Source organism: Callionymus lyra, chromosome 1 (assembly GCF_982586985.1).
Source record: "Callionymus lyra chromosome 1, fCalLyr1.hap1.1, whole genome shotgun sequence".
NCBI lineage: Eukaryota > Metazoa > Chordata > Actinopteri > Syngnathiformes > Callionymidae > Callionymus > Callionymus lyra.
In genome coordinates this window covers 24,344,069-24,359,800 of record NC_141818.1, presented here as the reverse complement: position 1 = coordinate 24,359,800, position 15,732 = coordinate 24,344,069, and the positions used below count along the sequence as shown (strand labels likewise).

The window sequence follows — 15,732 nt, the reverse complement described above, 5'->3', positions numbered from 1 at the left end:
CTGGCCAATGAATCCACCTCACTCATTCTTAAACCCGGCTCTTCTTGGGGCTCACCTTTGATTGTGCCAATGTAGCAACATAAAAACAACAAAGGGCAAGTATTTCTGATGGTTTTGGCCTTAAATATTAAAGTGCATGAAAAATTAAGCATCACTCTCTCTGACTTGGAGTGCTGGTATTACAATTCCCTTTTTTCAAACAATAAGAAAACCATGTTTAATTCAACAATGAACTGAATAATTATACAAAATAAAATGTGATGAATTTCAATTTCAACTGGCACTTTGTGTGGAGCTGGATCTTCATTACATTTAGGTTTGCCTTACATTTAAACCAAATTCAATAATGTGATGATGTCACTTTGTGTGGAATGTAAAGCGCTGCTTGCTGTTTTCATACCATTATTTATTTAACACTGACAAACATTCACATGACACAATGTTAGGACGCTCCAGTCAATTGGCAACATGGACATTTAATTGTCAGTTGGTAAGGAGAGATATTAGAACATTGTGTGATAACACCTTTTGATGTGCACATCGATCAAAGTACACAAACGTCTGTCTGTTTATTCATTTCAGTACAAAAAGACATGCATAATTGCAGTGGAGGCAAAACTAGCAGAGCATGCTGATTTTACATGAAAAGCTAAACCTAACAATTCTGTCACAAATGAAGACTTGATGACACAAGAGAAAAAGCTGTGTCAAGAAAATCTAGTTGAAAAAGAGACACAAAGTAAGCAAAGAAGGATGGAAAAAGTAGAGACCCCATGAATGAACTGACCACATTTTCTTAAGGTTCCATCTGAAATTACCTTTAAAAAACTTTTGCTCAGAAACACACGTTCAAATGTACTTCTGTGCTTTTAACAGAGTCTAGCGAGAATAATAAAACAGAAACTAACAGACTAAGCTAGCAAAGTATCACTTAAAACTCACCTGACACACCTCTAAGATGGCTGTATGATCTGTCTAGTTCAGTAAATCAGCGTCACCCAAAACATCTCCATCAAATCCTGGGTTGCTACAGGTGGAAATAAGACCAGTGTTGAGTAACAGTAACTAACAGGCCATCAGATAATCCAGATGTCAGTTTTAAACGAGCAGGCAATAACATTAAAAACTATCGAATGCCAAGAAAGAGTCTGTGGCTCCATCTATGAAGGAATGATTTGAGGAGATCAAGAGGCCATTATTGTTCCGTTTTTCTATTGCATAGGTTGTCTGATATATTATTTCATTCTGTATTCTGTACTGCCACCACAAAAAAATCCGAGGTTGTTTTTACAACAATGGTAATAAAGATTTCTGATTCAACGAAATCCACTGCGACAGCGAGGAAAAAACAAACTGGAGTAAAAAAATCCCAGCAAAGATCAGGATTTAGCCCAGAAACCAGGAAAGTAAAACACAAATCTCTAGATTCAACTAGGAGAATCCCAAACTTTCCAAGTCTATTTTTTTTATTTGTTCATCTATCCTCTGCACTTTGTTTCTGTATAGGCTTATGGTCAGCAAATACTTTCTGAAGTTTTGACAAACCCACTTTAAACTAAAGCCATGTATGAATGTAGAAAGTATTTAGTGCTTCCATGTCAATCTTTACTCTTCTCTATCAACAGGAGGACACAGAGCCCTATTTTATTGGAATATTTTGTTTTGAAGCTGGCATCAAGATCATCGCGCTGGGCTTTGCCTTTCATAAGGGCTCCTACCTGCGTAATGGTTGGAACGTAATGGACTTTGTGGTGGTCCTAACGGGGTGAGTAGGTCCGTCCTAATGGCTTCTTCAGCTGCTCACTGACAGAGCTGATGGTCAACTCAGATTAATGAGCAAAGGAGAGACGATCAATACAGCCACTGCAAGCTAGGTGCAGTTGACTGCACAGAAGTGATCCTTGATGTAGCATATACTAAAAATCTCTTTGCTTCAAACATTTTGTGTTGTCCATCTAGTGTTAGAGTGTGGCTCATGCATTGTTCTATGAGCAGCTGTTGGTGAAAAATAAAATTAAAAGCTAATGTCTGTTTTAGTTGGATGTTGGATAATTTTTCCTCAATGATAACAGTTCTATAACTGGCCTATCAGCTGACATTTTAGAGCCAAATATGTTTGTTTCTGTAGATTTGCAGCACTGCATACAAATGCATTGACAAGAAAATTGTTAAGCTACACAGTATTTGTCGTTCGTTATTTACCTGGCAGTCTGTTCAAAAAAGATAAAGTATGGTTTCATTGTTTGATTGTGGAGAAAAGCTCAAAGGACCAACTGCACAAGATGGTTTTGAAATTACTTATTGATTGCTTTTTTCTGCATTGTCATTGTCCTGCTTTGCACACAACTGCATACAAGTTTTCCTGAGTATGCTTGAAACCCAACTAATGATATAAATTTAAAGACAGAAGTTTCTGATAGTTTGTCTGATATTGGGCACTGCACCACAGCATATTTCACAAAATGAAGACAGGTGAAAACCTATGAAAAAAACTCAAGAAGCACATTTCTCCATTTCTAGTCTAAATATCTCAGCTAGTAACATTTCAGTGAGATATGACATTCTTTTTTAATATTACAAGCAAACAGATGCCACTGGCCTAGAAGATGAGGATGAAGACCAGAGGTCCTTGTGACATAGACGTGTGGGCTTCATCTTATGTATTTGAACGATAAGGACCTGTGATTCTGTTTGTGAGTGAACGTGGAATTATTTTTGTCTTCGCTAACAACACTTAAGTCTTATCAGAATAAGTGTTTTTGAAGATGGTCCAAATCTACCAAGTTCTACTTTTATCTCCCTAAGCAGTAAACAACACAGTGGTTCACAATTACAAAATGTTGTAATCCATACACATCATTGGTTTAATGCCAGGCTACTCTAGTGGTATCTGAGATTTGAAAACAAAGACAAAACACAATTGGTCCACTTTAAGTTGCCATTGCTACCAGTCCAAACGGGCAAACTTGAAAATGAAAAACTACACATTTAAAATAAGATGGAAAAAAACAAAACTAAGTTAAATAGATTAAAAAAAGATGGAACATGATAGAATGTGGAGAAGGGGTGACGGTAGTTACACAATAAAGAACAGAAAATGTTGTTATATTTTCCAAAGGTGAGCAGAGCTTTTCCAGTATTATTACAGGAAAGAAAATAATACATTGTGTAGAGCTTTAAAATGCAATTATTTACTAAATGATCTATAGCAACTAAGAGAAATATGCAGACTCTCCCTACTATTCAGTAGTAAGAAAACATCAAACACAACATAGTAAAGGACACAACATATTCTCACTCACAGGTTTAGAGATTGGAAATCAGTGGGAATTAGTATGGAGCAGACAAATATCCCACATAATCAGTCCTCATGTCAGATGGTTTCAAAATGTTGAAATTTTCATCAACAAGAATGTTGGTGAACTATCGAGGAGACATTTAGTATCCTAATACAAATTATTAAGACTTATTATTCAACGTGGATGCAACTCATCAGTTAAGATTTTCAGAATTTTTAAATCTAATTTAGTATTATTTAATATTATTGGATGTGTGTCACAGTGACAAGCAAACAAATAGAGACCGCATCTTAAGTACAGTCATTACCTCCTATTTTCCCTTTACTTATTGCTGCACAACAGATGATGTCATAGGACAGCTGAAGTCTCTCCACCACAGTTCTGACCAGCCCTTACTTAGCTACTAAAGTGGCACATTTGACTTTCACTATTAGTGAAGTAAGCCTCAAATGATGACCAATTTTGTTGGCTGTGTTGGTTGTTCTGTGCTTTTTAATTATTTAAAGTGGAATAACAATCCAACCCTTCATGAAGTATGCAAGCATGTGTCCCAGAGCACCAGCAGACACCACAAGAGGACCAGCCGAGTCACTTGAAAGGATATGAGGGCTGGTCCAACTATTGTGGGATGGACTTTTATACAGAGACTTTGATTGTGTTCATGTGTAAATGTGTGTTTGTGTGTGTGTGTGTGTGCGCCGTGAGATAGAATTGTGCTGGAGCTTCAGGAGATAGTACAGTTTAATGACAGGGACTCATTAATAATCTAAGATGAATGAAGACACTAAAATCAGGGGAAGTTAAAAAAAATATCTTGGTCTTGGATCATTATGTCATGACGTTTCAGAGACTGGAAGCCACACGAAGATACTTCAACATTCATGAAGAAAATTGTAGTCGGAACAATTTAGTTGATGATTATTCTATCATCAAGAGTTTCTTAAAGGTGGATGAGATGGATCAGAGTAAACTGATGAGAACTTCCTCACAGTAGTGGTGTGAGGCTGGTTCCTGTTTAAATTACTTAACACCTTTTTAAATGTGACACATCTACTTTATTTTTCAACAAGTTTGTATTTTCTGTATAAACGTGCTTAATAAATGAAGTCAAATTCATCCATGGTTTACTTCATTTTCTTCAGTAATATATCAATACACCACAGCTGTTAAGTTGACTTAAATTGAGTATTTTTGTGAATTTCTCCATGTAAAATAGAGAGATAGTGATTTTCAAATAGTTTAGGTTATAGGCCTACTGTAGGATAAAGTGTCTCCCAGAGAGGTCATACAAGTAATGCTGGTTCAGTGTAAACTGAACTGTGTTGTTGGAGTTCCAACCAACTCAACCAAGATCACCTCTTCCAAATAACTCCCCAAAGATGAAAACAAGTTTGTGTGTGTGTGTGTGTGTGTGCGGGGGTGTGTGTCTGTCATACAAATCACATCTCCTTGACGATGATACCCATTTCCTCCAGGATGTGCTCCCTGGAAACATATATTTCAAATCTTATATTAACATAAATTACCCACATTAGGTATCACAAATAACAACCGTTGTGTAACATAGAAATCTCGGTTCACATACACACGGAGTCAATCATGTTTTCTAGATTAACTTTACATATTAGTGTCATTTATCAGATTACGTGTTGCTGGGTTGTTGATGATTAGTATTAAACATGTTAAAAACAGTGGCTGGTGCATGACTGCTAGTTTCTAGTTTCCTTCTGAGGAAGGGAATAGTGACAGATAGCTGCAGTTTTAGGTTGTGCATCCACTCTCATCAGTTACAGAGAAGCCTGGAAATATCCTTCGGAAGGTCTTCAACTATAGCCTGAAGGACCGATGTTGACCTGGAAAGCTGGCTGAGTAGATACAGTAGATAAGTCTGGGCTTCCATATAGCTTCCAGCATAGAATCCTCACTATACTCGGGATCCACATATGCCAAAGTGTCTAGGGCAGGAATTGTGGTGAGGACAGGAAGGAAGTGGAGTGCAGCTGAGGCAGTACAGAAAGCTGAAACCCTACCATTAAGCAACAAGGTGCATGGATGAAGTGAAGTGGGAGCAGGCGATGGAGCGACTCATCACCTCAAAGGACTTCTGGCAGTGGAATCCCCACAGCACCAGTCCAAGGGGTCTACAATGTCCTTCCAACCTATCTAACCAGTGCAACTAGGGTAAAATATAAACCAGCATGCCGCCTTTTCTTTCAAAAAGGGAACACTAGAAACCATTATAAGGTGTTGAGCGAGGGCATGTCTTGGTGGAGACATGACTAAGTTCTTACATCCAAGTTCTTGCATCCATTGCGGAGGCAATCAGTGATGAGATAAAGGCTAGTTGAAATAACTAAGCTACAGCCAAGGCCGTCTAGTTTGTTAGGGAATCTGAAGCCAGAGTGGACACCAATTACCAACTCTAAGTCCCACCACAGATCACCCAGTCCTAGTTGAGACTGGATATGTTCCTTATCTCTGGGGCTACAATAACTGTTGGTACATAAACATGACGGGTCAACAGTTTGGCAAGTGAGCCATGAACTGTGACCCTGTGGGAAAGCATCCAGATGCCTTTGACTGATCACAGGCGAGAGGTGGGGATAGTAGAACCCTACATGGACTCAGGCTTGGTGATCAGCCCTGGTTGGGTCGCCTGGAAGAGGGTGTCTGTTGTGAGAACACCCAATGACTTCAGTAAACAAAACCGATGAAGTGAACAAGTGAGTGCATGAGAGGATGTTTTCAAAACTTGGCCTCATCGTTTGGATTATTGCAACTCAAATCTTTTGCTAATTGCCAATTGTTAATTGAATCACTTAATTATAAAACCTTTATCTTTCATTTATCATTCATTATTTTCAAATATATTTTGTCTTTATTGAGTACTAATGGATAAGTTAAGGGGTAGGAACTTTTTCTTAAAGACGAGGTAGGTAGTAAAGGTGTGTTAGCGGTTTTAGAACATTCTCAAATGAATCTAAGAGACACAAATTAACCATGTTTTTTTGGGTGGTGAGGGGCTAGAGAGGTGGAGAAGAGCCCTAAGAACAGAAATTATCTTTAAGTCTGTGTGACCTGGCATTATCAATGAATAAGGTGATCATCCAAAATGACAGCAAGAGCTTATTGACTCAGTCCAGGACGGCTGAAATGCGATTAAGGTGCTGATGAAAGATTGTAGCTCACCTAATGCCTGGTCTGTACATGTCACCTCTAATATTCTGTTGATTTCTTACAAACAAAAGCTGCCATGACAATCTTGCTGTGAGCAGAAGAGTAAAAAAACTGAGTTCTGACCAATATTTAGAAATTCATGTATGTAGGAAGTGTTTACATGTATGGAGGCAGCTAAGGATGGTGATAAATAAAGTGATGCTGACATCCAACCAGCAGTCGGAGCAGCTGCTGATTGCTTTAACAGCAGAAGGTGTGGTTCCATTAGGTTTCCAGTGCCTTCTCAGCATGTTTGAAAGCAGAAAACAAGGTGTATACTGCAGTGAAACACCCTGTGAAATAGAAACTGGTTTATCTATCTAAAGGACAAGATAACCCCCCCCCCCCCCTTTAAGAGATTCAGCACGGTTTTTATTTTGGTCAGTTTGAGATCAGGAAAAGTGTCATGAAGCAATATGATGTTGTCATATGTCCCTGTCTTGTAACCAGGATAATATAGCATTATCATTAGACAAAGATTCACAAATCAGGGCACTGCAATGATTTATAACTTGGTGAGGACAAATGTCTGAGATTTGCTTCAACAATAGGACAATTGGTTAATGGCTTTTGAAGATGAAGGCGTCCACTGCAATTATCGTCCGTCCTCCTGCAGCCTCCTTTTACAGTAGAGAAGCTGATTAGACAAGTAAATAAAGTTCCCAATTGAGGTTCTCTGTTACCTCATTACCTCAACCTTTACCAGTCAGAATAAATTAAACAGTCGGCCAATAACTAAAGATCAAAATGACTTGGAAGCTTTAATTCCAAATCACTTCTTGCTTTTGAATCCCAATCTAACCTCATCGCCACGACTTTTGGATAAGATAGGTAAACGTGATCCTAATTTACAAGACGCAAGCAGTTACCCTGAGAGAATGCAAAAATATTTTGGTCTATTATCATTATTATTTCATCCAAACATTCCTAAATGCTTTGTCTTGTTTTGGATCTCCATTTTTAGCAGTAGGAGCTTGTCAAGTCCAAATGGAGGCAAACTTAATAATGTATATGGCATGAGGGTGTGTGAGACCGTCTCATCTCACAAGACTCCGATTTAACTCTTCCTCTCATTGCCACAGAGTCACACTATCCTATCTCTTACAGGCTCTGTACTCGATTTTAAAAGTGTATATATTTAAAAGTGTGAATTTGGGATTAGACGGCCAGACAACTTCATTTTCTCATACATAACCCAATTTGGTCACCTAGCTCTTTTCATTTTTTTAAAAAAAAATCTTATAATAATTTTTATACTTAAATTAATTACATTTCTATTCTGGTAGTAAAATGTATTCCTCTTTTTTTCACTCGACAATGTGTTTTTTTCAAACTGAATAGTTACCTTGTGGTCTGTTTTATTACTAACTATTGCCATTTCCTTACCCCCTGAAAGGGAAAGATGAAAAGATGAAGAAGAGGAAGGGATATTGTGGCTGATTTTTAAACTCTACATTTTTTCCATTTTAATAAATGACCTAATTTTTTCCTCAAAACTCTTTAAGGGCTGATGGTGGCTCCCAAAGCACAACCTAATAATATATAGGGACTGCTAATACAAGCAAACATTTAAGTTCCTGTGCTCACACCATGATCAATAGTGTATCAATCCAAATACTGAGGAAACAAACCACCTCTCAAAAAGCTGCAACTTTGATTAAAGCCTGTACTTTTATTCACAACACAATGGCATTATTACCCAATATCTAAAGACAACTGTTGCTTGTATTGATGATGAACAGTCATTTCTCTGATGTTTATTCTTTTGGAAGTGCTGTGTACTGAGCAGAGATTTTTTACATGCCCCATGAAAAAATATTGAAGTACGTAGCACCAGCAAGACAAAATGATTGACCGATTGGCACCTGATAGTCTTAACTCTGGGTTGAGTTGATGTCATTAGTGTCCAGAGAAAAGTTAAATCACAGTTAATGGTAAATCACAGAGTAAAAAGTCATCACCATCTTACTATATGGTGATGGAGTACAAATACACTGCAAGTTATCCATCATGTTATTGACTCTGTTAGATCTGCTGAGAGGAAATGTCTCACAAATAGCAATCTATAACAATTAATCCTGACATCATGACACACTCGTAGGTAACAAGGTGCAGATTTGATGAATACATTTTAATACAGTCAAAGGTCACAACGTTCATGTAACTCATAAACACCTTCACTGAGAAGTGCAGGTCACGGATAGAGGAAGCTAACATGACCAAAACATTGTGTACATTTAGTTTTGCAGACATGAATGTTATAGTGAAACATGTTTTGCTTCTAACACCACAAGAAAATTGTCATTGTCTCCTTGTGCAGACACTTGGATAGACGTGTGTTGTTTCCACACCTGAGATCGTGATGCTGATCAGTCGTGGTTATTGCTAATGCACACTAGCAGCCACAAATCTCTCGCTTTGTGCACTGAGATCTTCTCTAATTTACCTCTCAGCGAGCAGAGAAGCTGGAACAAATAAATGAATAATTGATGGAGCTTCACTCTGCAAGAATCAGCCTCATTAGTGAGTGCATTTTATGCTCCTTGATATGTAGCCAGAAAGCAGAAGATACAACATCCCATGTTATGTTGACCCCGGTTAAAGTTTGTTTCTGTGGGACTGTACTGGACATATGTGACTGAAATGGAAATGAGTGGAAATTAAGTTTATATCAATGACAGAACCATTGAAACATTTAAGTTAAAGCATAATTAAATGCATTTAAACATTTCATAAAGGATATACTGTTGGACTTGTCCGGAATTGGTCAGAAGAGGTAAAATCTTCATTGTCTTAGTTTCATGAGATCCAGTTTCACTCTTCTTCCGGATCATCTAATGCCTGATGGGAATTGAGGTGCTTGACTGGCAACGACATGTCTATGTGTGTGTGTGTGTTTTTGTGTGTGTGTGTGACTCTGCAGGCCATTTGTTTAAATGGATGTTATTCAGAGGAAGTGGAAGATTATGCTGGGAAATGACAGCAGTGTTCGAATCAAAAAGGTCTGCCAGGATTTGAAACACGTCATAGATGCTAAATGTTTTTTTTATGCTTTACCTGATACACTATTTATTTATTCCTTCTTTACCAATGCAATCAATATAATTGATATAGGCAAAGGCCAAACTGACTGGGACAGTAAAAGAGTTTCAAGATTCCTTCAAAAAGAATCCTAAGACCTATTTATTGGCCTTTTAAAGTTTTTAAATTTGTATGTACTTTAACTCTGTATTATTTGTTGTTTTAACCCTTTGTGTCGCTGGTCTATAAAAGGTGTTAAATAAAGCTTAGTTACTTATATATACCATATATATATATATATATATACTGATATATAAACACATTTAATTAAAGAAGATAGTGTTGTTTCTTTACAACATTATGTTCCACATGTTAACTAGATTTCATGAACATTTTGTGATGGAAGTAAGGTTTTGTAGTGGCAGTAAAAGGAAATGCAATAATTGAAATCCGAAGCAACCCTGATGATGCGGTGCTCAAAACAATAAATATTTAAACATTTAGATAATTCTGACATTTTGAATACAAGGCCCATTCAAAAATCTTTGCTGTGTGTGCTTATTTAAAGGCCTCAGCCACCCATTAACACATCCACTGATGGAAGTAGGCTGCACACCAGCTCAGCCATTAGGAGCAATCATGGGTAAAGTGTCATGCTCAAGGACACAACAACACAAACACTTCTGTAGCTGGGATGGAACCAGGAAGTTGTCATTCACATTTTAACCACACTATAGTCTGAGCTGTCCTTCACTCAGCTCAAATGCTGTTGTTGGTTTGTTGTGTAGTGCAAGACAACACTGATACACTGTATGGAGCATCATTCATTGGTGTCTACTGCATCTCCCTCCCCCTGAGCGTACTGGTGAGACCGCTGCTTGTAAGCCGGGCTGCTCCCCCCAGGCGTCTGTCTCTCCGCTGTGTCTCTCTGCTTGCTCTCTGACTGGTTCTGATCAGCCGCCACAGAGAGCATGTCGGAGAAAGCAGCATGTGGCTGCAGACAGTGATGCGTGTTTTCTCAGGGATCAGATTCAGTGGTTAATGTGCCCGGCTGCCACACCCTGATCATCTGCACTGAAGGCTTTTGTTGTCTTACTTTGCTGTGATGCTCCTTTGTCTTCCTGTACACTGATGTTGGCTTTAGTCTCACTTCATTAAATCTCACATCTAGTCATGAACTACCTGCTGCTCTTCTCTATATTTGACTGTCCTCGTGGCCACATTTAAATGGAAAGACCATTCCACATGATCATACAGGTATTTTTTTAATTAACCAGGATTTTAAATCATTTTCTTATGGAGCAGAATATGTCACTGAGGCTGCTACTAATACTGACTATCATTTCATTAGATCAGTGTAATATTAGCTTACACAGCAAAAATAAAATTAAAAGGTTTTACAGCACATTTGTTAGATTTAAAAGGTTTATCACCTTTCACATATGTAGCTACAGAGCAGCAGGATTATATTATATTATTTATATTAGTCAACACAGACTTTCCATACAACAAGGTGGAGATTCAGAAGGTAACTCATAAAACAAACAATGAAATAAATTAAATATATCTCCAGTCCTTGACTTACCATCCAGTCACTGTTCAGTGCATTCCATATATTTTTACTTCTGGACTTCATTTAAAAACATATTCGTTCAATTCAATGTGCACATTGTGAGTGTGTGTTTGTGTAAAGGAAAGCCTCAGAGTGTCTCCTGGAGCCAGAGCTGCTCTTCTGGCTGTTTGTCTCTAATGAGATCTGTAGAGCCTCCATTGTTTCTATGGCGAGACCTTCACTCATCTCCGTTGTGGTTCTCCCTGGCCAACAATCGCATCCCCTTTCCGACCACCAACGTCATATGACAGTGCAGTGTTACATTCTCTATGTTCTACCTTTTATCATGCTTAGCGATGATCATTGATGTTATAAAACTGTTTAACTCCTTATATTTACAACGCCATGAATACACATATTGGACTGAAATTATCCTGGGTCCTTTCTGTGGTACATACATGTATGTTCTTCTCAGTGGATGTCCTGCTAGTCCAGGATGTACACTCACATGAAGCTGTCTACATATAGTGCTACAATACTATTATGCTTTAGTAAACAGTAGATGTGGCCTTAAAAATGGTTGGCATCCTTCAATTTCTAGACCTTTAGATAGATTGATAACTAACAATTTGCAGCACTGTACCTTCATAACCTGGTTGGACCTTGAATTCCAAATACAGGCTGAACCATTAATCAAAAAGGTTGTTTTATTGGTTCTAGAAGGCATCTACACAACGCTCTGTTAACATTAAAACTCAGAAAAACCCCAGATACAGTAACTGTGGTCCTACAAATGCGTGCAATATCCTCTACAGGCTGTTGCAATGGTTACACCATGTGAAAGCCGTCACCAACGGGGGAGCCGTTGTGGAGACATGTAAGTGTGTGTGTGTGTGTTATGAGCAGTCAGGAAATACTTTTTGACCAAGTTGTCATAACCTAAGCAAGCGGACACAAACTTGCCGTTGAACAATATGGCAGTCTTTCGGTCCTGCCTGTCCCAGGCACAACAGAACCAACGCTGACGAGGAATGGACCTTCAGTGAAGGGTCTGGTCGCTCTCTGCAAAAAAATGCTTCCCACCAAGCACTGTCAGAAGCACCAGGCAAGCGGCACAATAATTCAATGAATAAGAGGTACCCAGATACACAAAACACATTTTGTGCTGATCTGAGGCAGACCGGTCCACGCCCTGACAAGACACAAGTACGTGGCATCAATCTCCAAGATGACAAACTGACAATGATCCTCCAGAAAATCAGTTAATTGCTACCTTTAGTCAGTGAGGGCTTATAAGGTTGGGGGGGTTCTGAAATTTTAAGCAGTAGGTATTAAAATGTACCTAGCATTTTAACTGTGTTGAACAGCTAAACCAATCAACATCGCTCCCTGAGTCGCTGGTGAAAGTATGTCTAAAATAATGTTTAAAAATAACTAATCATTTGTTTAAAATAAATAAGTACTGCTCTCTTAAGCGTTTGAATCCAAATTGATTGATTTCATGTTTTTAAAGTATTTAAACATATACCACAAGAATGGCTTTCTACACTGATATCTTTTGTGTATTTAAACCAAAGTTAGGGAAATTTGGAAAAGGGCTGTCACAGTTTCATTTTTATATTATTGAAAACTTAAGATATACTTATTTAAGTTTTTCAGAACAATACCCTTATGTTGAGGCTTCAATAAGAGTTGGACATTACAGACGAGTACCATGGAGGTATTTGGATGTTTTGAACTGGGTTTTTTCGGATGAAGATGAAGACAAGTGAGGATCAGTCGCTTCATTAAAATGGACTTACATTTTTGCATATAACTCTAAAAAGGAAAAATTACTCCGTAAAATATTCCCAACCCTTAGTTGAGATGAGGGTGCAATATCTTCTGGATTATAAATGTAGATCATTTGACAAAAGTGGAAAAAACCTAAATTAACTAAAACATTAATTTGATTGATCGCACCAATTGTATTGATCTTTTTCTTTTTTTTTAATTAAGGTTTTGGAGAAATGTATTTAAGATAAAAGACAGGAGCTTAGTTGTTTCTTGTGTATATCTGTGTGGATTTCTTCTCTGGTTGTTTTAATCAACCACAGGTGAAACACTCACTTGTAAACCTTACATCCAATCTATTTGAGGGTTCTCTGAGTTAAATTAAACATTCAAAATATCCTTCATGATGACCAAAAAAATAGTGAATCAGGCAGATGTGTATTGAAGCATGACAGGATCCTGCAGTTCATAAATAAACAAAAAGTTGCAGCATCTAACCAGAGAGGAAGTCATCTTTTCTCTAGTTCTCAATGCCTTGTAAGAAGACAACCAGGAGAAAGCATCTTCACCTTACTTGACCCATTAAATGTTTATGCTTAACGCTTAAAAACACAGTCTATGACATAACCTGGTGAGGGCCGCAGGTACACACAGGCTCGTTGATCTATTAACTGTGACAGCTACAGAGAAGCTGGTAGGCTAACAAGAGTCTTTGTACCTTCCGGTGATTTTTAGAATCTGACTGATTCTGAGCTGGATTTGTCGAGTCAGCCATTTTTTCTAATGTAAAACGTAGGCGCGTTGTTTAAAACAAATAAAAGAATCTAGCAATGGTTAAGGTAACACAATATCTGGACAACTGCTGTAAACAAGCACTCAGAGAATGCAGCTCAGTTCCCTACATCACACCACTTCCAGCTGAAGTAAATATTTTGTTTAATGAGACAAACAAGTGAATACAACTGTTATGATTGAAAATGTAATTGTGTCCACACAATATCTTTTTTTGACTCACAAGTAAGTAACACATGATTAAAAACTTAAAAAAAAACTGTATCCAGACTGTTATTATAACCAACATCAAGTCCCTTCAAAGCTAGCCCAGTCCTAACCTATCCAGAAAACGTATTGAAAATACATGTTTAACTATTTCAGTAATGCTTTTGACAAACGCAAACTTGACTACTTTGCAAAGTATATGGAATATGTTTATGATGTATTAGGACTGACCACGTCAAGTTTTTCTGTGACTAATATAGCTAATATAATATGGCTAATATATATTTTCCTGCATAAACACTAGCATCACTGTTGCTCAGTACCGTTGTTCTGTGTGCAGGATTCTGGCCACTGTGGGAGCAGACTTTGACCTGAGAACACTGAGAGCTGTGAGAGTGTTGCGGCCACTTAAGCTGGTCTCTGGAATCCCTAGTAAGTTAATTTCCAGCATGTCTAAACAGTAAAAAGCTCATTGATGTTATTTAAACCTTCAGCAGTTTACATGCTGATTTTCAAGTAATTCTGTCAGATACACAAGTCATTTTGTCAGATACACACACAGTGACGGAAAGACCTATTTTGTATAAATAGATAATTGATAAATATGTTGTCATCCATAGGCCTGCAGGTGGTGTTAAAGTCCATCATGAAAGCCATGGTGCCTCTGCTTCAAATCGGCCTGCTGCTCTTCTTCGCAATCCTCATGTTCGCCATCATCGGCCTGGACTTTTACATGGGCAAATTCCATCGCACCTGCTTCAGGACGGACACGGGTCTGTAAAGAGAAGACTTATGGTCAAGCAGATTGAGATTTGTAATGAAAATGACTGAAAGTTATTAATTAAAAACCTGAAAACGTTTTTTTTTATTGTTTATTGTACTTTTTTTTTTATTGTTCCTTATATTTGTCAAGTGTCCTTGTGAGGCCTGAAAGGTACTCTTAAATCATTCAAATTTTATAATAAGTAACTCTGTAGTTACAATATATGCTACAATTAAAATCAATGGATAAAGTATCATCAGTAATTCTACAGTAATAATTTGGCACTTTTATCTTCTTTTCTTAAATAATGTTGAAAAGTTTGCGGCCATCTGAAGACATCCCGTATGTTTATGTTGTCTCTACAGGAGAGCGGGCAGCAGACTTCCCATGTGGCCTGGAGGCTCCAGCCCGGACCTGTGGGAATGGAACCACTTGTAGCGAATACTGGATTGGTCCTAATTTTGGCATCACCAATTTTGACAACATCTTGTTTGCGGTTCTCACAGTTTTCCAGTGCATCACCATGGAGGGATGGGTCGACATCCTGTACAACGTGAGTCCACTGTACATATGAGCGGGTCCAAAAACATTTCTAGACTATTTTGTTTAAAGAAATTTTTAAACAATCTAAAACATGAATTCCATTGATGTTGCCCACATGAGTACATTGTCTTCTTAGATATGTAGAATATACATGTCCAACTGACTACAGTGTAAACCGTTAAAACAGATCATAGACCTGAACCAACAAGCTCTACAAGACGTTAGTACTTTGGAAGACATCATATATTTTATACTTAACCAATATGTTTATACTTTGAAAAGCACTCTACAAATATTACTTACTTACTTACTCTCTACAATTTCTTAATGTCTAAAGAGAGACATGGCATTGAGGTGACTGAACCACGTTTCCACTAACCACTTCCAAGCTGTTGGTTATCTTGGAATGTCATTATTTCATTTTTTCCGACGACAAACATTTGGCACAGTAATTGAGAGGCTTTATAAAGACTCCATGATCTTAAAACAGTGTGCCCAGTCAAATAAAGAACACTTGCATTTGTAGTGGAGGGCATTATTACAACCTGTCCATTTTGGCACTATGT

The 15,732-nt window shown here is 37.8% G+C and overlaps 1 protein-coding gene across 1 annotated transcript in view; it reads left to right on the top strand.

Annotated features, from left to right (window-relative positions):
- The window catches only part of cacna1ba (calcium channel, voltage-dependent, N type, alpha 1B subunit, a), a 67,944-nt gene that overhangs the window by 3,467 nt on the left and 48,745 nt on the right, over positions 1 to 15,732 (top strand). The window contains exons 3-6 of the mRNA XM_087798300.1: positions 1,626 to 1,765; positions 14,201 to 14,292; positions 14,481 to 14,633; positions 14,989 to 15,176. Of these exons, the coding sequence (XP_087654426.1) occupies positions 1,626 to 1,765; positions 14,201 to 14,292; positions 14,481 to 14,633; positions 14,989 to 15,176 (573 nt within the window). The remainder of the gene's footprint in view (positions 1 to 1,625; positions 1,766 to 14,200; positions 14,293 to 14,480; positions 14,634 to 14,988; positions 15,177 to 15,732) is intronic.